The sequence below is a fragment of the Plectropomus leopardus genome, chromosome 20 (genome assembly GCF_026936395.1).
Source record: "Plectropomus leopardus strain MGB_pleo_1.0 chromosome 20, ASM2693639v1, whole genome shotgun sequence".
NCBI classification, from domain to species: Eukaryota; Metazoa; Chordata; class Actinopteri; order Perciformes; family Serranidae; genus Plectropomus; species Plectropomus leopardus.
Window position 1 is genome coordinate 8,200,569 of NC_142195.1, and position 23,986 is coordinate 8,224,554.

At 40.4% G+C, this 23,986-nt stretch overlaps 1 protein-coding gene across 1 annotated transcript in view; it reads left to right on the forward strand.

Moving 5' to 3' along the window:
- Positions 1-300: 300 nt before the first annotated feature.
- LOC121959438 (carboxyl-terminal PDZ ligand of neuronal nitric oxide synthase protein) overlaps positions 301-23,986 on the forward strand; it is a 58,053-nt gene continuing 34,367 nt past the window's right edge. Inside the window, exons 1-2 of the mRNA XM_042508707.2 lie at positions 301-883; positions 3,559-3,630. Of these exons, the coding sequence (XP_042364641.2) occupies positions 779-883; positions 3,559-3,630 (177 nt within the window). The 5' untranslated portion in view covers positions 301-778. The remainder of the gene's footprint in view (positions 884-3,558; positions 3,631-23,986) is intronic.

A 23,986-nucleotide genomic window follows, 5' to 3' on the forward strand; every position in this document is an offset into this window, starting at 1 on the left:
TAAAAAGTTCAAATATTTACCCCTGGAGGGTTGGGTGCCATATATTGAAAATGGTCCCCCTAAAAGGTGACTACGGCCCTGCCTCCTACTTGGTCACATTTCACCACTGGACTTTGATTCAGTGACCAGTGAGGATATTTTAAAGTATAGCATTGTACTGTTGAAACTACCAGGCTAAGTGAATCAAATGTTAATCTCCTGAAGGGAGGACTAACGAACTTGTCTGCCTGCTTTCCTCCCAGCGCGGGGTTGCATCACGCCTGGGAACTTTGCTCCAATGAGGGGCTCGCTTTGTGCTTTGTTGTGGAGGAAGAGAGAGAGACGGGTGCAGCGTTGCCACCAACAGGACGGGCTTAAAAAATATACACACACACACACACACACACACACACACATACTGCGAGCAACATCACCTGCGGAGAGAAAACACCGCGTGTCACACTGGATTTCCCCCGTGGCTTTGGACACACACATCCTCCAGGTTGCTGTGTGTGTGTTTTCGTAGGAGCGTAGGTTATATAGAAGGACATTTTTGAAGTGTGTCTTCGGTGTATTGTCACAGGGGGGAAAGGGGCGCCTAAATCTGTCCCTCTTGAGGACGGGACCCTGTTTGGAGCTCAGAGCAACAACAATGGACTGCGTTTCCACCGGGAACTCTCTGCTGGAGCCGTGCTGTTCACACACATGGGACTGTAGCGTTTCACACGCGGACGACATTTGTCTGTTTGGTTGTTAAACAGTGTTTACGGTGTCGGCGGGTCGTCGGTTGGAGCCCGCGATGCCCGCGAGGAACAGGTACAACCTGGTGGACGATGTGGCGGACTCGAGGGTGCCGCTGCACAATGAGGAGGCGTACCAGCATGGGATTTCTTTCCAAGCCAAGGTGAAATTGAAATAGTTTTTCTCATTTTGACACCGTTTAGCCTCGCGGGCAGTCCAGAGTCAGTTGTTGTGGAGCGGAGTGGCAGGTGCACGAGAGCCTCTCAGCTCCCATGAAGTTTGAACACATGGCAGCAACTACACATGTGGCTTAATGCTGCCAGTCTGATGGGCAAATGCATGTTATCCTTAAAAACTGAGGTAGAGGTCCTTATTTTTGGTGCTCGAAAGTGAACTCAACTGAGTGTATTTTCAGGTTTCCCCAAGTCATTGAATTATTAACCTCTTAGAGAAGCAGCTTGGCAGTTTTTACTGGCTCTGTTCGCACACACTCACAAAATGTTTAACATCAGGGGTGCTTCCAGATTTGATGACACTGGGGGCTCAGCCCGGACCTTAGTAAAGAGGATCTGGGGGGGGGGTCCTTCCCTGTGACGTTTTTTAACGCATATAAACTGTTTTTTTTCTTAAACTTTCCACATAAGTTATGAATTTTGATTTGCAAAATATTAGTAGTATTTAGGACATATAAAGTGTCTCAGGAATGAGTCCTAAAGCACTCCTGGTTTCGACGTCTTAAAATTAAGTGTTTATTTTTAATGTTTTTTTTTTTGGTTAGATGCCTGAAATAAGGTTCAGGGTTGGCACATGTTTAGAGACTTTCAAGTTTTGTTCTATGACATAAAATGCGTCATTAAATACCCCCTCGTGAACTTTTAAGCCTTTATGCATCTTGAAGAAGGGGGTTGCTAACAAGTAGCTTATGAGACTCATCATCATGCCATGCTGAACACAGCTTTACAGCCTTGTTGTGGTAGTGATCTTAAGTCATGTGACTGTACTGTAGTTTGTTTATAACCTAATGTTAGCTTCCCTCCTGCTGGTGATTGTATTTAGGCTTAAAAATTCATAATATAATCAAGATAATCATTTGTGAAGATTATTCTGCTGAACGAAACGTTTAAGTATAATAAATGTTTGTTTGCTACAGAGTTTATTTTCTGAAATAATCCAAAATCCCTTGGGCTTTTTGACGAGGGAGCCAGGGCAACGCTAACTTCTGCGTTGGCATTCAGAAAAACATCATCTCTGGAGCACTCCATTGAGCACAGATAACTTAACAAATGCTATCATTACAATTTGTTTTTACAAGACGTGGAAAAGTGGTTTAATGTATTTATGTCAACAGTGGTGGGATGTAACCAAGTAGATTTACTCAAGTATGAACAGTGACAGAACATTAGATCTGGCTTTTTTTATTACAAGGCCTCTTCTTATTTTTGAAAAATATATATAGCCTATATATTTAGATCCAGGGTTATTTATAACACAATCTAGGGTGAAGCTGCGGTCTAAAAAACACCACTACTTACTTTATTTTGGACTGTTTGAGTTGATTTGCAGGGCAGGAAATAGGGAGCACAGTGTTAGAAAGGGTTAAAACATGGAAAACTTACACTGGTCCAAAGTTCAATAACGATGCTGATTGTATCTTTTGTGTTATGACAACTGTTTATCAAGCAGCTTTCTCATCTCAGTTTGTCTGTCTTTCTCAATATGTCTTCTTTTCCACTGAGGGTTGTGAAACAGTCACATAAAACATCCATGACATAAATCTCAAGGGTGTACGAAGAAAATACTGAGCATCGGACACTTAATTTTCTGCATTCTGGTAATTTTTTTGTTTACCAGTTTGTGCCAGTGATAGTGTGATGTCTTTAATTTTGTAAAAAAAATAAAAGCTAGAAAAGTATGAAATCAAAAATCGAACATAATATCTAATCTTATATCACAATATCAATATATAATATTGTTTTATTGCCTAGCCCCATTACAGAGTTTTATGTATGATGCCAGATGGGACCAGGAACACACAGAGACATCCATTCATCCTCATATCTTTACATTTTATAGAAACTATATCTATACACCGTGCCCTGCTAAATCAATGCAATCAAATAACAATGATAGTAATATAATATAAATAATATAAATTACAGATAAATAAAAAAATCCTTCTTCCAAAGATTACAATAGATCAGTGTCAGTGTTAATTGCATAATTTAGGCCCTCCAACTATTTACACCAGTCATAATAATACTAACAACAAAAGCAACACGGTCCCCAGAGGAGCTTAATTAATTACCCAGCCACAGAAATATTTGAAAGCCACAAAGATGTTATTAAGAAGGCAAACATAGTCTTTTATACAGCATATAAAACACATTTGGTCTAAAATAGAGAAAAAAGTATTTGCAGTGTTTTGAAAAGTATTTGGTTTAACATGTTTTTGGTAAGTTTATCAGGGTTGGAAAATAGCTTTTTTGTCCAGCTACCATTGTGGCATTCCAGAATCTAACAGCCGCTCAACAGATTACCATTGTTTTGTTATTTTTTGGCTGGGGCATGAAAATCCAGCATCCCCTTGCATATTTTAGCAGCATTTGGACGCTCCTAATTTCCAACCCTGGTTAATCTCACCAGTGGGGGAAAAAAAAACATTTTTTCACCAATGCATGAATTTAGATACTTCGGTTTACAAAAAAAACACATCTTATCTTATACAGGATCCCTAATTTTGCTGCTTTGGACTCCACTTTGGGAGCCATTGAAGTTAATTGTGCAGCTGTAGTGTGTGTGTGTGTGAGATAACATCTTTTACTCTCTTCTTCACTACAGTATGTGGGGAGTCTGGACGTGCCCAGGCCCAACAGTCGGATGGAGATCGTGGCAGCCATGAGGAGAATCAGGGTAAGATGAAACATAACACACACACTCACTCATCATCAGTTCGGATGATGGAGGATGGAAAACTATCTTTACACTCACCCAGTAGACACACACATAGCATTGCGTCTGTCAGATGAGATTTGTCCTGAGAGTGTAGTGACGCACGCGCTGGCCGGACAGCAGATCACGACTTCTGAAAGCAATGCAGGGATGAATTCTGCAGAAAGAAAAAGCAATGAGACAGAGCTGGAAGGGCTCCTTTTGCTGAATTGCCCTTTCTAGATTTTGTTTGTGAAAGTTCAAGGACACGGTGCGTGTGGGCATGTTATCACACTCTGATTAAAGTCAGACTGTGGCTATTATTATTGCATTCTGTTGAGCTCATAATAGTTTCTTAGAATTTCATAAATCAACCTTTTTTGGACTTATGAGTTTTTTCTCTCTCTGTCACCCCTGCATTCACTCTTCTGTCATGTGATTCATCATATCGTAGTCTGGCTTTTTTTTTTTCTACAGAGCTATCAGTAGTGTTACTATGGGGATCACTGAGTCATTTTTTCCCTCTCATTGTCCCAGCGGGCTGGTGTTTCTCTCTGAGTCGCTAACACAGAGTCCTATCAGAGAGTCGGGGTGGCTCTGTAATTTCAGTGTGACTCACTGATCTCGCTTGGTTCAGACATGACAAAGCTCTTAACCCTAGAAGAGTGAATATTTGCACAAAAAAAGGCGTGATGTCTTTGTTTTTCAGCTACCTGAAAGCCATAATGTGCATTTATCATCTGTAAAATGCATGAGTTGTTAGGTGTCACATTTAACTTTTTTTTTGGGGGGGGGGGGCAGTGAGGTCCTCCTTTTGTTCTTTCTCAATACTTTGTTTTGGATCCTCTAGTGTAAAATTGGGTTTGTAGGTGGCTGCTGTGCTACTTCAAGTGTGAAACTGTCTGTGCGTGTGTATATAATGAGAGGAAGCCCGCTGTTTAAAAAAAAAAAAGGTATTTTAGGCAAACCCATCGACAAAAGTAGGTCTACAGAACAGAGACAGAGCCAGACTGTTTATGAGTCTGTGTGTGAATGGGGCTGAGTGTGCAGATAGTGCCTGTTATTTCCTGCGATTTCCCAAACTAACAAATCAATAAGGTAGTAAAGTAAACATGATAATCTGGGTGATGCGCTGCAGGCTGAGGCAGATCATAACACAGCAGCAGAGCAGGTATAGGCAGGCAGGGGAGATGCTTTTGATTGCTATAAGAAAAAAAGATGATCCGTCTGGAAAAAAATACATAAGACCTAGTTTTTACATCAAATTAAGATCTTTCTATAAAAATCTATTTTTGTGATGTTGTTATTCTAAGACACAGTGCATCATTAGTGCTTATTTATGTCCGAGTGTGTGGATGCATACATATTGCATTTGTGTATATTAAGTTCCCTTGAGGTCCAAAGAAAGCCTTGAATCAATAATGAATGAGTGTATTTAGGTCGTAACTCTCAGCCTATTGTAAAGAATATCTTTGTGTCTGAGCGACTAATGAACAAAGCTGAACGCTGCTGATATGAACAGGAGATAGATAGATAGGAGGCGGTTTATAAAGAAACAACCTCTCATTTATTGATGTGTCATGTGTGTTTAATGTAATCTCTGCTGACAGTGACTAGAGAAGTTACTATTCATAGACTTGTATTAGTACAGTGAACGTTGGATGACTCTTTACTTATGTCATGTCATCTCTGCAGCTGAAGCTTTAAAGCGAGACAACAAAACTGAATAGCGGCCACTGTGGCCACAAGCGGCAATCACAAGATAATGGAGAGGGAATTTTCCTTTACTGAGTGCATTCAGGCAGTCGAGCAAGATGAACTGATCTGTGGTACACTTTATTAATAAAATAATTTTAAATCTGTGAACTCGGGGAAAGTATTTTCAAGTGAAAAGGCTCAAATCCAAGTGAAGTCACAAGTCAGTGGTGTTAAAGTCCAAGTCTTCTCTGATTTTGTCAAGTCAAAGTTGTCAAATGTACGACTTGTGTCTGAATTGAGTCCAACTCGTGACTTGAGTCCACACATCTGACTGCTGTGAGGCTGTAGAAGCAAAGCCCCTGAGTGTGCTAATGAGTGAGGCTGAGTTTCATTGCTAATGAATGAAGGGGTAGACTGTGTTTTTTCTTCTTTCTTAGTTACTAAGTCTCATTTTTAAGTCGGTTTATGTCTTATGGAGCTGCTGTTGTGCCTGGTGTGTATGTGTGGCCCCTGATTTCAAACACATGGGAAGTACGGTTTGTATTTTTGTGCGAACTGCCTCTTTTTTTTGGATGAACCCTCTCACCCTGTGCTACACCAAGTGAATGCAAACACACGAGTGTTTCAGGGAGCGCGCGCGCTTTTAGGGTTGGTTGCCAACTCAAATGTAATTAGCTTTGTGTAGCTGAAAATTGACTGCCCTTTCTGACTTTCTCCTCGTCTCTTTTCACAAAAAGCAAAAGCCCTGTCTTTAATTTAAAAGCGAAACCCTTTAGCCGTGAGACTGCGCAGAGGAGTGTGATTAAAGAGAGTGAGGAATGAACTGATGGCAGCGAGGAGAAAGACTCAGAGGAAGTCCTGGAACTGAGAGGGGCTGCGTGGTGGCTGGCAGAGCCGTAGTCGTTTCATCTCCCTCGGCTAATCTCTTTCGTCTCAGTCGATGTGAGAAAACAGGAGCAAACATGAGGGGGGGGGGCACACAACACAGCCTGATCGTCTCTGAACAAACAGAGAATCTGGGTTTGACAGAGCAGAGGAGCTGTGCTAGTTGAGTCAAGTCCTCATACACACCTGCCATTCCCACAGAGAGGAAGTGAAAAGACACAATTTTGTATCCTGTGGATCTTTTCAGAGTTGTGTTTTGTTAAACCTTCCCCCCAGTATGGCTGACTGGTCCTACTGTGGCGGTTTATAAGAATTTGTTTCATTCAGTTTGACCAGTGGCACAGAAACTACCCCAGAGCGGTGTGCGAGTGCGTTCACACACGTGTTTTGTAAGTATGAGTGTGTGAATGAGTGTGTGTGTGTGTGTGTGTGTGTGTGTGTGTCCCGTTCTAACAGCCTCCGCAATTGATTAACAAAGCTGAATGACAAAGGAAGCATCCCACATGGAGAGGTTTGGTGTAGTCGTCCACAGCTCACTGCCTCTGAAAAGGGACGTGTGTATTTACTGGAACTTCCTTGGGAAACAAGCATGGGCTATTTACAGAAGGCCGCTGTCTCTCTACAAAAGAAACAAGTTTAAGGCTATTCTCTCCTCTTCACCCCTGTCTTATGTTTCTGTCTTCCCCCTCTCTCTTATTCACCCTCCACCTCCCACTCCATCCACCGCTGTTTTCTTTCCATCCCCTCACTCTTCTCCGACCAAAATAGACTATCTCAATTTAGCCCATCTCTGCTATCTACTCAGTGCCGACAGGAATAGATTTTAGGCTGAGGCCAGGCTATGCATGCTTCCCTTTGAATTTTGATCGGCTCTAATGGGATTTTAAGCCTCCCTCACATGTCCGTCAGGATGCAGCCGCCTTTCCTCAGACTGCCAAGAGTCTCGCTGGAAAATGACGCGGCTCCCTTCTGTCTGTACTTGTCCCTGTGTCTGTCAGGAACATCTCACGAGAGGGGATCTCTGTCTGCCGTGTGAGAAAGAAGCAAACCTTATGTTGTGTTTTTTTTTTCTCTTTTGTTTCCTCCATTTCTGCCTGGGTCCGCTGAGCCTGTGTCAGTTTGAAGAGAGCACGCTGAACTGTCATGACTCAGTCAGGAGCAGATGTTTGGCTGTCAGGGGGGATGTAGTGGGGAAACACACACTCCGGACCTGTCAGAGTGCAACAGAAATTTCTACTCTGCCTAAGTTTTACTTTGTGTGTCTTTGCCTCAGATTTTACTCAAACTGTGGACTGAAAAACAGTTTTAGATTTTGAGAAGCAGTGAAGGTTATATAATGGTAAATGAGTAAATATTGGTGTATGAATATTGGCATGAAGGATTTCAGAGTCTGATTTTCTCTGTTGTCATTTTCATTCACTTCAACACATAAAGAAAAATGCGATTACATTTCCACTAAAAGACAAACACATTGCAAGTCAATAATAAATAGCAGAATACAAATAAGTAGTTAAAGATCTTAAATAAGTAGATAAAAGTCATTTGGATCTATGAAGTTCGTCGTTACAGAGACATGAATGGCCCCTTCAAGTGTCAGTTCATGTGTGCTGCTGTTTTTACAGTAATATAACGTAGATATTAGAGAGGGCATTGTGATATTGTGATATATAATATATATAGTGAAAATGGTTTTGAAGCAGTTATTTAAAAAAAATGCTTTTCATGTGAAAGAAGGTTATTTTAAAGCTTGTTTCTTAATTTGTACTAACAAATGTAGTATTCTTATTAAGGGCTTTAGTACTGTAAAACAGTTGTTATTTTTATATAGTGTAGATTTCTGTTCTTCCCGGGCACAAAGGGGAATACCCAACGACAAAACCAAAAGACCCATTGCTATTGGTGTCGGCTATTGGACAGTTTATTATTTTAAACATTCATTTCGGTATTGGCTCCGAATTTCACAATTCGAGTAGGATTTTGTCAAAACCCTAACACCTAAAATACCAAACACCTAAAGCGTGTTTGGTATTAACCATCTTGTTTCTGCTGTCTATACTCATGTGACCACCTGTCACGCACTCAATCAACACTGTGGCAGCAGGAAGCGTATTTGCCTGCAGCCAAAATAAATAACTTCCACCAGAAAAACAGAAAAATATCCATAATTCTCTTCCTCTACCTATCCTTTCTGTGTTTCTTTCCCTTCATCTTTATGGTCAGATGTTGGAAGTTAGCCGTAACGAATGCTCCCCCCGTGCCTGAAGGCTGCAGAGCACACAAAACACGCACAGATTAGAGATAACATGATATGACTATGCATAAATGTGAGATGAGGCACTTCAGACCACACATACAGGAGAACTTAAGTTAGACAGAGATCAAGTGACACGACCCAACATAAACAATCCCCAAATATCACTGAATCCCCTTTTTGCATAACAATAACACACTCCGCATGTCCCAGAAAACTGTAGAAGAAATGAGAGCGTAGCTTAACTCCGGGGGGGGGTTACAGATCTATAGCAAAGTGGGGGCGGTGGGACGGGTGCTCTGTGTGAGCATATGTGAATGTGGGATATTTAGAGAGGCATGACACATATTGGGGGGCATTGTTTTCACTTTTTATTCATGCTAGCTTAATGGCAGATGTACAAGAGCATAGTGGGTGACCTATATGTGTACTGGATTAGATGTGATTTCAGATTTGAAAGGGCGCTGTTTCCCTTTGTTTATCCAAACCCCCCAGAGGAGGCGGGTCCCTTTCTTCTTGATTAACAGTAAGTCACAACCAGAAATCAGCGTTTCAAGTAAAATGCCGCATGATCTGCTCTGTTAAGACCCCCAGAAAGTGGCACAGTGAAATTCATCCAGGCGTAGTCCTGAACATAGTGACTACATGCAGGGTTAGTTGGTAGACATGTTACGATACCAGAAATTTAGTAGTTGATACCAGTATCTGTGAAATTCCACAATTCTAGATGCCCATTTTGATGGTATGAGGATGAAAAAAAGGGAATCCAACGTGCTTTAACATAGACTAATTTATTAAAAACATACTTCGAAGCTTTGATCATTGCCATGGTAATCAATGTCCAAACTACTGCCTGAGTGCTCCATTTCTCTAAATTGTTACCCCCAAAATCCCAAGTAGCTAATAAATTAAGAAATAGTAATTCACTTTAATTCATAAACCAACAATGATTAGTAGTCACTCAGCAAACTATATTTTTTAATGCCTGTGTGTCACTTTGTGTCATTTTGTGTCCCGTCTGTAAACTTGAGGGATTTTGCGGGTCTGTGAACGCAGCGCAGGCAGAGCTTTCCATGAGCTCTTTTTTTCTTCAGCAGCAGTTTGTGGCTCTCTCTGTGGATAATTGTTCTCCTAATCCGTTTAGAGTAAATCAGATCAGATCCATGGATGAAAGTAGCAGCTGATGTGAATAAACACAAACTTTTAGACAGAGCACAATAAATGGTAAAAGTTTAACTTTCAATATGCGCCTGGTGTTCTGCTGCTCCATCTGTGCCAAGAGTACACTCTGCACTCAGAGAATGTAGTGCAGTGGTTAACGGAACGCAATATATATTCCAATAGCATTCCTACTGTCAGTCCAGCTCCAAAAATATAGTATTTGTGGCAGCAGATGTTTTAATTGTGGCAGGCCGCCACAAATAAATGAACATGTTGGAAACCCCGTTCTTCTTTTGGCATTTAATGGCAGACCAGAGCTTTTGTAAGTGTATGTTACGTTGTCATTGCATCCCTTGTACCTACAGCACTGAAGAAAAATGAGTACTGACAAGTGTTGAGAATTATGGCATCAACTTTGTATTGAAGTTTTGGTTCCTTTGACATCCCTACATGTTGAGCTAACTGCTATCACGCTTGTTAGCTGGGAACATGTTAGTATATCTTTTCAAACAACAAAGAACTTCATTAAGGCTGTGCAACTTTTTCCCTGTGAGTGCACCACTCACTGTGATTCAGTTGAAATTATCATTTTTTCCCTAAAACATATCAATTTTTAGATGCTGGTGTGATCAAGCTTTTGTAACTTTTTTTTTTTTTTTTTTTGCAAAACCCAATGCTCCACACTGGAGGCGAGTTGCTACTCAGACTCTGAGAAACTATTAGATGATATTTTACCAGACCACAAGGATATTTTTGCTGAAAATATTTATTTTAACCTTAAAAGTGCATATGGTCATTGTCATGAGTACAAGTGTTTTCCTTTTTTTTTGCGGTATTTTATTTTTTCAAATGTGCTGTGTGCAGTGGAAAAATATACCGAAGGGACAGCAGGTCTTTGCTCACATGGATGGACAGACAGGTGGTGAGTGGTCCCTGCCTCAGCTACCAGCACCATGTCGCACGCATACACAAACACAGGCTTCTGCTTTCATCATCCGCCCCGAGGGGATGCCGTGTCTTTCAGCGCCACAATTAGTCGAGTCTTATATACTCTTGTCTCTCCCCGTGCTCACCCAAAACAAGCCCCATGCTGAAAAAAGGACATAAAGCCATGAACTCAATCCTGCTGCAGAGCCTGAAGGCACATTTTCTTCAGACGATCTCTGACCATCACTCTCCGCAGCATCAGCACGCAAAGTTGGGCCATGTGCTGTTTTTTGGTTTTCTGTATGTATTGCATACATGAATTTAGTGTTTGTGGTATTTTGAGACTAGGAAATCATATTGTTTTAAAGATTACACGACACAGATGTTGGTAGACTTTCGTTATATATATAAAAAAAAAAAAGCCTGAAATTCAAATGTCACACAAACTGATTAGGGTTGGCATTTTTGACCTGGTCAGCTGTATAAAGGCAGTGTTATTTTTTTACTCTATATGGGGATATTGCAATATGTCAGCAAGTCCAAGCTTATAGCTACATTACAGTGAAAAGGTCCCCGAGCTCATAGCCGAAAGTCATGAACAGTCATTTGTTACTGCCTGCTGCAAAGCCTTCAGTCGCTAATCTCAAGTACAAACACAATTTAAGCCAACAGACCTGGACACGTGTGTGTGGGTGTATGGCGGCGTTATTGTTTGTGTGTGTGTGTGTGTGTGTGTGTGTGTTTGCTGATATGCAGGTGCAGGCACACACCCACAGTCATGTGAGTGTATTTGCATCAGGGTGCTCATATGTTCTCAGGTTTGCTTAGGATATTGAGAGTTGTGTAGGCCTGCAAAAAGTCCTGTAAATTTACAAATGGAGGATAAAATAAAAGGAGCATTTTAAAATGTCATTTTCTCCAAATGTACAACATTTTCTTATTCCTTTTGCCGCCTATCAAATGTTGGGAGCTTCTCAGATTTGCAAAATTGTAGCAGCAATTTTCTCGCAAGCAGTGTGGACAGAGAGATGATCTGAGCTTCATGCTTATTCACTCTGCCTGACTCAACCACCCCAAATAACGCAGTAAGAGGGGCCGGAGGAAACTCTTTCTTAAAAGCCTCGGAAAAAAAGTCAGAAAGATGACCCTAAAAAAAATGCAACTTTTGGCATTGAAAGAGTTGATGAGACAATGTACCCTGATCTTTTGAACATTTCACACAGAGGAGTTAAGTATCTTTGAATATTTTTTTGTAATCTAGTGGCCGTGGTACTTTTTTTAGAAGAAAGTTAGAAATCTTCAACTTCTGAGTTGCCTGGAGCGCAGCATAAGACCCAAAGCTATTTGTGTCTTTCTCTTTTCCTTTTGCTGCTCGCTGTGTCTATTTTTGGTAATTCTCTCCTCCATAAATGTCCAAATTCACTTCGGTCATCCTGATTGCCCCAATAAAACGATTGGATTTGAATTAGTTGTGAATTTCAATTGCATGGGTTGCTTCAGTACGCGTTTCGATGAATGGTGCTGTTGAGCTCTTACTCCCTCTCGCTATTATTCTGCAGATCTGAATTAACCACAAATGTCGGGCTGCTCCTCAGGTCTCCCTGGCAACCAGCTCTGCCGCCAAAACATGTCTTTCTCAACTCCTCTCCAGGTTTGGGATGGGCTCAAAGTTTGGTGAGCATGAGGAAACCCAGGCTGTCATGAATAAATGTGACGTAGCTGCAGAGGAAATGCATACAGAAGCAGGACATACAAGGTTAAAGTGTTTTTTATTCATATTTATGCAAATTAAACTCCACATTTTACCAGAAACTTCCTCTCCATATTACTTAAAATAAACACGTGTTAGTTTTGCAAGCTTCTCTGCCTGGAAGCATTCTTTCTTAGCATGAGTAGGCAGATAAACTAGGCCTATTGTATTATGGTTATCGTTTGTTGGATAATGATTGAAAAAAGTGCTGCAGGCTTTGGAGTTGGCAGATAGGCTGCCCTACTTCTAAATGTTATTTGGAGTCGTGTGCGTCCGCGTGTGTATATATGTGTGTGCGTGCACATTCATCTCACTTCTCTCATCTTGTTCCAGCGTGCTACATAGAAAGCCTCAAGGTCTCATTCTCCCGCTCCTGTATCGTCGAACCTCCTCCCTGTACTCCCTCTAGTTTCTCTTTTTGTTTCGCTACCTTCAACTCGCTTTCACTGTAGCTGCATTTAGTTCTTCTTCTCTTGTCTCAGGTCTGTGTTTGTTTAACGCAGTGAGCAGCCGGGCTTTAAAAGCCCTGAGCTCTAGGTGAATCATTACTTTTTTCTCCCCTTCACACAGTTACCTGCACCATGCCTTAATATCTTTATAATTTTCTTACTGTCTATTTGGAATGAGGTCATACCTTTTAATGAAGCAGTTTTATGTTTCCTGTATGGACACTAATGGTAGGCGATATGGCCTTAAAATAATATCACAATATTTTTTAGGCTGTATGGCAATACACAATGTATATCTCGATATTCTGAAATCTCTAAACTACTAAAATACGAAATTATTAAATGAACTACAGTTACAAATAAAGTACTGCCATAAAATTAAGTTACATAAACAACTGTTATAATAAAGTCTAAAAAAATCTTTTAAATAAAGTTAAAGTGCTGTTATAGTAAAGTTTAAATAAAGTATTGTTATAGTTGAATAAATTAAAGCGGAACCCGTGGTGCTTTTATTTTGAAGGACCTGGATCGTATTTGGCTGGAGGTGTCGACGTTTGTGCTGTGGACTTGGAAGTTTCCGGGCAACAGTTGGATGTTAGCGTTAGCAGGAAGTTTAACTGTAACAGCGGTATGAGGATTCATCTGCTGCAAGCCGGAAACAAACCAACAGCTCCCCAGTTCATATACTGCAAGGATTTTAATGATGGTGTATCGGGGTTTCTTGCAAAGCATGCAGAATCCCTTCAAGTACTTTATTATACTATACAGTTATTTTGCGGGGATCTGTAGAATTGTAGACATGATTATGATACTGGGGGTAAAAAAGATGCTTTGGACGAAAAAATAATCCTATAGAAATGTTTTATTGCATTAAATTATTTAATACACTGTTTATCTAAGCATGCTGCTTCAGTAAGGGACAGGTTTACTGTATATAGTAAATATGTATAGGGTTCCTGCGGCTCCTTAAAAAGCCTTAAAGGGCATTGAATTCATTGACTTAAAAATGAGGCCGTAATAGGTATTAAATTGACTTAAATTCATCTTTCGAAAATCTTAAAAATGTTCAGACAATTACAAATAGGTTTTTGGGACTAGTTTTTTTTCTGACATTGTGAAGTAAAATCTCAAAATAGTCAGTAACATATGTTTTTATTCCTCTTCCTAAACTCGTCATGATGGGAATCCAAGCAGTGAAATCTCAGACGGAAAGTGAGACACACAAATTTATCAAGAAATCCATCAAGAAATGCCAGAAATTTCCCAAGGGTAGATACCTTTATGGTAATATTATATGTTCATCGTCTTCTATGTGCTCAACTCTAAAAAAGGGTTGTTTTATTCAACATCTGATGTAGATAATAGATGAATCGGGTTTTATATAACTATAAACATTTGGGCAAAATAAAAATGTTTTGAGTCAAGTTTGGTTATTAGAAAACTGGTTCCACGCTTCATTCCAAGTTGCATTAAAAAGACCTTAAAAGTCTTAAATCAAACTTGCCTTCAGCTGCAGGATCCCTGATGCAGATCATACCATATATTGGGTGCACTCCACATCTACAATTTCCCATTTTGTCTTTGCGTCGTCACTTAAAAACCCTCCCTTTATCCGTGGAGTTTGACTGACGTTTGGTTCATAGATGCTTTAGGGAATCCAAGACTTGTCAGTAGGATTGTGTTTTTGGCTTTTGTCCGTTGGGGACACAATTGTTGCTCCCTGTTCTACTCTAATTGGATAAATGATGTGAGCAAACTGCTGCTGCTCACCCTACGGACTCTCCTTCAAACCGCTCTCCACACAGCCGCTAACAAGATAACGTATTCTCTGCAGTCCAGATGACGGGGCTAATGTGACTGTCACTCAGATTAACAGCATCTCGGTCTCACAGAGGACCTTGTCCCTGCCTGTCAAACTCTGTCCATTCATCGATGCCTGTCATTTCCTTTAGGCAGCATAGGTTTTCAGTCAAACCGTTTTTTTCAGTTGGTGTTGGGATGGAGAATAAATCATGGGGTGCAAGTTTATTTTGTTTATGTAACAGAGTTCTGCAGTGAAAGTTTGAGAAACTGTTTTGCTGCATTCATTGTTATCTTATTGTTGCATCAACCTATCAGGGCAGAAAAACTGAATGTATAATGAGGGAGGAGACAGCCCATAAGCCGTCTAATCATATGCACTGGAGGCATTAGCATATTTTTGGAGCAGAATCTCAATTTCCCAAACTCTGTACTTTTTTTTTTTTCATGCTTTCTTGGGCTCCCTTTGAATAATATGATCCCAATTGGATTTCATTATAATCTTTGCCTTTGACTGGTCGGGTTTCTCACTTTCTGTGTGTGTTTATGATAAAGCCTGTACTCCTCAGATCTTTTTCCTTATTTTTTCTGTCTGGTTGTCTTTCTCTTTTCTTGCCATCACCTACACTAGGTACATCAAACAAGCATCAGGAGTGCGTTGTGACTTCCCAACATTATCCCGATCCCATTATCTAAAAGTATCACTGTGCTGACAACATGTGTTTTCAGTTCCAGTGAAATGAGACAAAGAGATCTGTCACCAAACCTCAGTCACTTTTGGATGGTTTTACAGTAGCCAAACACCTCTGAAGGGTCTACAGCTGCTGGTGCAGTAATCTAGTTTTTGGGGTAATATCACAAAGATAGCACAGCGATCATCACGGTTATCACACTGCATACTGAGCACAGCTCATCTCCAAGTCCTTTGATTCTGCACAAAGGCATTCAGTGCTTTTGATCCATTTGATTGCCTCTAATCTGCTGCATTGCATTAATGATGGTGAATCACAGGGCCTCGGCTATACAGAGCCACGTGAAAACGCCAACTTTGCTGGATTCATTTTATTCCATATTTTGTGATTTGTACCATCATTTATTCATCTCGCTCAAGTGGGTCGATGGCCAAAAATTTTACCATGATAAGAATTATCATATCAGCCGCTAAAGACGATTGTCACTGTAACCGTCAAATCAATACGTCTTTTAAGTTTAAAGGCGGATTTTTGCTCCTGAGTGAAGTTTAAGAAACCGTATGGATAAATGTCATTTAAAATCTTTCTTAACTGGTGGAAAATGTCAAACACTTGCCAATCAGTGGAAGACATCACAAATATTAGGTAGATTTAAAATAATTATAAATCAAAATACAGAAATCTTAATTCTCATTGAGGACGTTAGCAGCATGTCAGACCCTTTGTACAGATGGTTAAAAAATTGTCGGGGTTTTAGCTGACAATGGAAACAAGTAGGGGCTGGAATCACCAGAGGACCCCTGATAAGATATCATCACAATACCTTTTTGTTTAAACTGCAAGTTAAGAAAGAACTTTGTCAACATCTGTTTTTTTTCTAATGAGATAAAATTTCAGTCTTAGTAGGCTACCAAAAGTTAAACTTGTATTTAGAATATTAATAAAAATAAAAAAAGATACTTGATGTCTGTCTATTGATACAGTATTGCCACACAAAATATCTCAATGCTATGCTTTAATCAATTTCTCCCAATCCCCTATAAAAGGGGTGACAAGAAAAATCTCAATTGTTATTTTTATATGAATTTTTAGAGGCACAGACTTTCTGATGTTTCTCAATCAAAACAATAACAGAAAAATTTGCTTTGGTGCTATCGTGAAGTAACAGTAGTGTGGGATCATTCCATGAACATAGATCTTTGCAGAGGAACACTGGATAGATGCTCCTCTGCAAAGATCTATGTTCATGGACGAGGGAATATATTAAAGTTTTATTAAGGCTACGTTTAACAGTTAGTTTTGTTCATTCACGTTATTTTATTATTATTTTATAATGAAGTAGCTGTAACTTACCATTTGCATTAGATAAATCGATGAAACAGATACAGTAGCCAAAGTTGTTTTGCGTATTTAAGCATAATATAGCCCAGTGCTGTTACTCATGGTCAAAACAATCGCACCAAAAATAACTTAATGCGTGTTTTGAATGTTGTTGTAGCTTTATTACATTACCCTACGCATTAGCTTGGTGGCTGCTCTCTTTCTATTCTATCACTACCTCTCTTCTTCTTGCCCTCCAAAGATGTAGCAGGATCAAGGAGAAATTGTAATTTAATTTCTTTTTAAATGTTGTTTAAAAAATGACAAATAAATCTACCTTGGACCTTGTACCATGTTCATTAGGGCTCCCTTCTACTGGCGTACGGGTGGTTTGAATGATATCAACTTTTGTCACATTCCTATAGAAAAAGCTTACATCGAGATAGTTATCATTGTGTCACGCAGCCCTGCTCTTAGGTACGAATCCATTCAATCATATTCACATTGACAAGTAGAAGGAAGCAGTCAGGGACAGAAAACAGGTGCAGACAGCAATAAGTACAGAGGAGCTCACTGTCATCAATCAGTGCCGTGTGGCGGCACACTCTGCCCAACCTTGTGTTGTCAGACAGGTTGTTGCCGGTGTGGTGGGCTCCGTGAGGAGCTGTCTACATCCCGTCAGACACAGATTTAAGCTACTCATGATTGAGCTTTATGAAAGCTCTCACACACTCTTAAAGCCTCTTCCAAGGGGATTTTGGGGGACATGTTTGCATGTAAGGCACAGATGGCGCCCCTGATTCACACACCCCACGTTTACCCCCGAAAACAGGGTTAAACATGTGGTTAATCAGACAGTTGGCCCCAAACCTGACATTGTTTTATTTGACGCTGTCACCTACTTTCTTGTCCTCTCTGGTTTCCTTTCATCACGTACCTCCTTCACATCAGCTGTGGTCTCCGTTAGTGTTCCTTCTGTGATGGCGGACATGTAAAGTTCGACAGTTTGACAACAAATATGTGTGCCAACATATATCAATATGTTAATTATAACAGCCAAGTTAATCATGAAAGATTCAAAGTTACCATCAGTCTCTTTTGCACTGGAAGAATTAAATGCTTAATTCTTCTAATTACATCCATTGCAAGAATATAATGTCTCTATTCAAAGTGCAGTATCTGCTGCAGCTTTAAGTACGGGTCATCATGTCGACTGTATAGTGGCATCAGTGTGTGTTTTTACAGTATGTGGATGTATATAGTTGATGGTTGCCCCCCTGTTCTGGGTGCTAAGGGGATTTTAGGGCCTGTGATCTGACAGCGTTCGTCCTGGTAATCCTATTACTCTGACTGCTGCTTTGCCAGACTACTGCATCGGACAGAGCCACGCTCAGCATCTCTATCTCTGTGGTCCCTGTATTCACAGATTGCTGCAGGATGCTCTGCGCACCACTGCTTAACCCCATCCCTTAACCTGCCAGCCTGTCTACATCCAGACAGTTTGTTCCAGTTGATCAGTGAAAAAAATCTCCCGATCAGTATTGATACACTTGCTAGAGCCAAAAAGACTTCTGTACTTTTAGCTGAATGAATCCTCAAAGACACCCAGACAGCCTCGCTTGCTGAGCCAGTGAGGCACTTTATAAATGATGAGCATATTTACAAGTTTTGGAAAGCAGTGGCATGAGTCACTGTTGCGGGGCAAGATTCTCCAGCACTAGTCTTGTGTTACAGTGTAGTTTGCTCATGTTGAGTTAAATTATTATTGTCATTAAGATTCATTTCACAGAACTACAGATACTTTGGTCATGATGCAATATTAATGTGATAGTAAATGTTTTGCATCATGCTGAGTATTGCGATAACATAAATTGCAATTTATTTATTTATTTATTTATTTATTTTTAAAAACTGCAAGTTGAGGAAAAGCTTTGAAACTTTATCTCATTAGAAAAAAAAACAGATGTTGACAGCCTTTTCATCTCACTTCAATCATTTTTATTCCAGCAACATGTCTCTAGTGGATTAAAAAAGCAAATGATTCAATTAATAAAGTAGGCTACCAAAAGTTTAATGTGTATTTAGAATATTAATAAATTATATAATTTTAAACAAAGATACTTGGTGTCTGTGTATCTACACAGTATTGCCACACAAAATATCTCAGTGCTATACTTTAATTGATTCTTTCCCAAACCCCCATAAATAAACAGAACTACAAACCCTGAAACAGTACTTGTACATTTTTATATGAGGAATCAAAGTAGATGCCTGTTGTTAAAAGTTCAGTGAACAAATTCTTAATATTTTCATGACTTGGTTTACATTACCACATCAAACTTGTCTAACTTATGCACTGAACCATGATTGGCTTTGAACTTTGTTTTGATGTCCAAATACCTGTTTCTATGTTCACACGTTAAACTCTGATTTAAGTGAACTGAGAAACAAAACCCCCTTTAGTAGGTGGTTTTGTAAACCGCTTTCTAGTGTGAAACTACACAAACACCATTCTGCTCAGCAAAGGTCAAACATTCAAGCTAAGAACAATAAGCAAACATTTACATTTGCTCTTTTTAGTTTAGGTGTCAGATTCTTGCAGGGCAGAATCTGCAGCTGTTCCATCATTACCAAGTCTATGTAGTCCTTTAAATGATTGTCCAGAAAAAAGTAACTTACTTACTTTCACCTGGGCCACACTGCCTGCGTGAGCGGCCTGTGTGCGTTGCAAAACATTTTGGATTTCTTCGCCCCTGTTAATGGGTGAGAGCAGGCAGACTACTGATGCAAGCAGTGCTGCTCAGGCGCTGCTCAGTTGCTGCTCAGCTGTGGCTCTAGAGAGTCTTGTGTATTTTTTCCTTCTGATGATTGAGTTTTCAGCAAAAATACATCATGGAAATGGTGTCTTGATATTCAAACTAAGATCATACCATCTTTTACTGCAGTTTTAACTACAATATTTTTATCTGTTACAGACATGAAAGATTTTAAAATAAAAGACCACTGACCATCTCTACAGACAGAATCCCTTCATTTGTTAACACAAGACTTTGTATTGTGAAATATTTGCTGGACTGTGTTTTTGACAAAGCAGTGGTTTGCATGGCTCCATAAATTAGTGGAATAACAGCTTTTAATTGTGGGAATAAAATACTCATGTCATGGACTTCAGTATAAACAACACGTGTATGAGCCACAGCAGTTCAGCAAGGTAGCTGTCACGCTCTGCTTCTGCATGCGTGTAGCCTGGGTGTAAGAAAAGCTCAAGCTTATACTGGCACACCACTGGACAAATCACAATACTTACACTTACCTTAAATCTTCTTACTTTACGGAAGCACCACAGAAGATGTAAAGGTCCTTTTACCACAACTACACCAACAGTGATATGTTGTCTCTTGTGACCCGGATTTGCATTTAAAAGAGACACTGCCGCTCTCTCTTAATGTAATAAATTGAAGGATTAAGAAGAGGTTTTCTGTGTCAGACTGTCTGCAGGTGTAGTTCTGCTTCTCCTCCCTCCTTCCGGACATTAGGACATTCTGCTTGATACCACCTTTAACAAAACATGTCAACGCACATCTGAGTTCTTTTTTCTGAGGCTCAGAAGAGATTAAAACTCAGTGTTACATCACCTTGGATTTGGGTTTTTGTAAATTATGAAATAATGTGAATCATTACTTTAAGCCAATCTGTTTATTGTAGTGTGTGCATCCGTGTGCAGCTTCCGCCCGTGTCTCATTGAGAGTGAGTGTTTGGCATGCTCAGACCGTTCTTTTGTATTTTCTCCACGTCCCATGTGACTAACCCTGAGTAGCCGCCGTCAGCGCTCTGGGACTGGCTGTCCTTTCACCGTGCCTGTCAGCAAGTCACTCAGGCGTGGGTCCATTCTCACTGCAAGGGCGCTGTGCTCGAGGAGTGTCTGCCTGGGCTCACACTGGGGCTTTGCTGCCTCCTCTGACAAGTGTAGCTGATTCCCCTCCAAAGGTACGAGCTGACTCATGCTGCATCACGTTTTGATCCGTGGCCGCTCTTCGTCCCGACCTTGCTGCTTTAATCTGAGATGGAAGGGCATAATGATGATCAATTAAGTGTACCACATGATCTGTTGTATTGGCTGCCCAGAGTTCAGGGGCTTTGATTCCTTGCGTGCCTCCGTCCAGACGTATTAACACGGGCCACAGGATTGATCAATTCTGTCTGTCAGCCTCTATAAACACACTTGCAGTGTAAGTAATGAAAGTCATTTATCTACAGAAGTCACAGCTGTAGCTCCCAGATGGAGCCGGTGCTGTGTCAGTGACAGCTGCGGTTGCTTATCTGTCTTCCAGAATTGTAGCACTGAAAACAAGAATAAATATGCTGAAAAAGACCAAAACAAAGGAAGAAAATGAATCAACGAACTTCAGTCAAAAGTGTTTCAAACTCTAATTGATTTTTATTCCTCCACGCTGGAAATAGCCACGGCCAGGAGCATTATGTTTTTGGGGTTGTCTGTCCTTACGTTCATACGTCCATCGGTACCATTCTGGTGACTCGTTATCTCAAGAATAATTGGAGGAAATGTATTTAAACTTGGCACAAATATTCACTTGAATTTAACAATGAATTTATTTGATGTTGAAGGTCACTATGACCTCATCTGTCTCAGTCTATCTAAAGAGCACTTTGTCTGATTTTTTTTTCAGATTTGGCACAAACATTCACTTGGACTTAATGATGAACTGATTAGATTTTGGTGGTCAAAGATCAAGATTAGGGCGATCTTGCATTCATCTCATTCTTGTGAGTGCAATTTCTCAAGAGGGCCTTAAGGGAGTTTCTTCAGGTTGGCACAAACATCCACTTAGACTCAACAATGAGCTCAGTAGAATTTGATGGTCATAGGTCAAATGTCACTGTGATCTTGTTGGTCTCAAATTCTTGCAAACACAATATCTTAAGAGGAACTTCAGGGATTTTTTTTCGAATTTGGCACAAATGTTCACTTTGACTCAGCAATTAACTGTTTAGATTTTGGTAGTTCAAAGATCAAGGTCACTGTGACCTTGCCTCTGTCTCATTCTCGTGAATGCAACATCTTAAGAAGTCCTGGAGGGAGTGCCCTCAAATTTGGCATAGACATCAACTTGGATTCAAAAATGAATTAGAATGTGGTGGTCAAGGTCAAGGTCACTGTGACCTGACAAAACATGTTAAGAATTTATAAGCTAATTATGACAAAATCTCACATAAATGTCTAATAGGATAGTAAAAATAAAGTGCTGACATTTTATATCCAGAAGGTCAAAGGTCAACTTCACGGCGATATCATAATCTTTAAAAAGACTTTTATGACCATTACTTAAAAGTCATATGTCAGGAACAGAAGGGGGGATATTTGGTCAAATACTGAATTGGTCTTATAATTAACTATAGTATTTAAAAATTTCAGAATAAAAGCCTCTGCTATTCAAAGCCTGAGCAGTAAATTCCAGTCTGGCGTGTGACCCCCGCTGTCATGGAGAAGCCCCCGTTTAGCAGCCCTTTAAGCGGGCTGTTTTCTGTTAGCACCATCTCTCCCACAGGACCAGACTGCTGCTGCTCACTGGAGGCTGCCAACAGACTGGAGCCCAGGAGTCCAATCCATAATATGTGCACTCAGGCGGAAACCACTCACGTAGGCACAGACAGGCACCAGCAAGCATCCAAACGCACACAGACACACACTTTGAATATGTCGTCAGCCTGCATATCTCTTATGTCTTTATTGTTTTTCTTTCTTTTTGACACATTAAACTGCCAGCGTACACAAACACAAACTCTAGTCCACTTCTGGTCCAAGCCAAGGTCGTCGTCCATGGCGACCGTCGAGGTAATTGCTCCCTTATCACACGCCTGCTGACTAACGATGGACCGTGTCAGTTAACTCTGGAGGTTTGGGCCGCTGCGGCATCATGGGAGTCACTCCGTCGTCCCTGTTTGGCCGTGAGGCTGAGAGGCCTGTCTGAATATACCACTCACACAGGAGAGGGACGAGTTGAGCAGCGGTGATTAAAGCCCCAATTCTTTGTTTGACTAATGGGACATTGTGAGCAGCAGCTGCTCGATCGCCAAACCACGTGATTTCCTTCCCAGAAAAATTAGCACTCACAGTTGGAGTTTAACAGAAAAAGTGCCAATTTTATTTCAAACTGTTTCCCGCCATTTCGACTTCCAGGAAGCCCTTTTTAAAGTTAAATGCCAGGCTGTTGGGCAGCTGTTGTGTTTCTCCCCTCAGTTCAGCTCTCAACAGTCATCTCTTTGTGTACAGAACTGGGAAAAAAACAGTGAAATTCCTTGGAACTCCCCAAATCCTGGGAATTGTAATGAAGGGGTTGCTAGGTTGCATTCTATAGAGCCTATTGTGGACTTGTGTATGGATTCAGTGGTACTACAGCGAGCATCAATGACCCACAATACACCCCACATTCCACTGCTTTTCAGGGTCAAGGAAAAGGAGTGGGGGTTGCCTATAATTTCTTATTCCATGATTTGAACCTTGATCCTGCTCATTTATTGATTTGAAAAGTATCCCTGAACAGCAGGAGGAAAAAAAAGTGTCCTTTTCCAACTTTTCCTCTAAGATTTCACAGAAGCAAATAACATTAGCTGAAGGAATCAGTGGCCATTCATTAAGAGATTGCTGACAGGTACTTTTTGGAGCCAGGAGGTTTATTTACAGTATCTGCAGCACAACTACTTTTCCATAATGACTAGGAGCACTGTTCTCAGAACTGCCGCCTCTCTGGAAGAAAGGACATGAACGCTGGAGTTCACAGTCCCTCGTGTCCTCTGGGGCGTCCTCTACAGTTTGCTCTGAGAATCAAGCCTCCTTATCCCTTGTGGTATGTGGACAAGATTAGATCTTGATCTGTGATTTGGGATCATGAGATCCAAAATATTTGGTCTGTGTGCAGTTTGATCAGTTGTCCAGGGTCCAACAGAGAGATTACCGACAATACCCATAATCATAATTGTTACTTTTAACAATAAAAAGTTTCTTTAAATACTTTATAGTTTATAGTTATAGTACTTTTTGAAATATTCATCAGGTCCTTTTTTTCAATAAGGTAATAGCAGTGCTATTAGCAGCTAAGCTGACTGTCCTGCTGTTATCACAGATGTAAACTAACCACAGACACTTTTTTTTGCATTAAATATGATTTATTTGGCACTGTAGGGGTTCCTGTTGGCTTTGCGGTCCACAAGGCCTGTGCAATTGCAGGGGGGACACTGCCTGTTAAATACACCGGAAGTGGGAAATAATAATTATTTAGATCAATGGTAAATATTTCCACAAAAGCGGGTGTTCTGATTTCACATAGTCTGCCTCTTATTGCTCACTCATCTTTATACTTGAAAGAATATTTGAACAGTCGTTGAA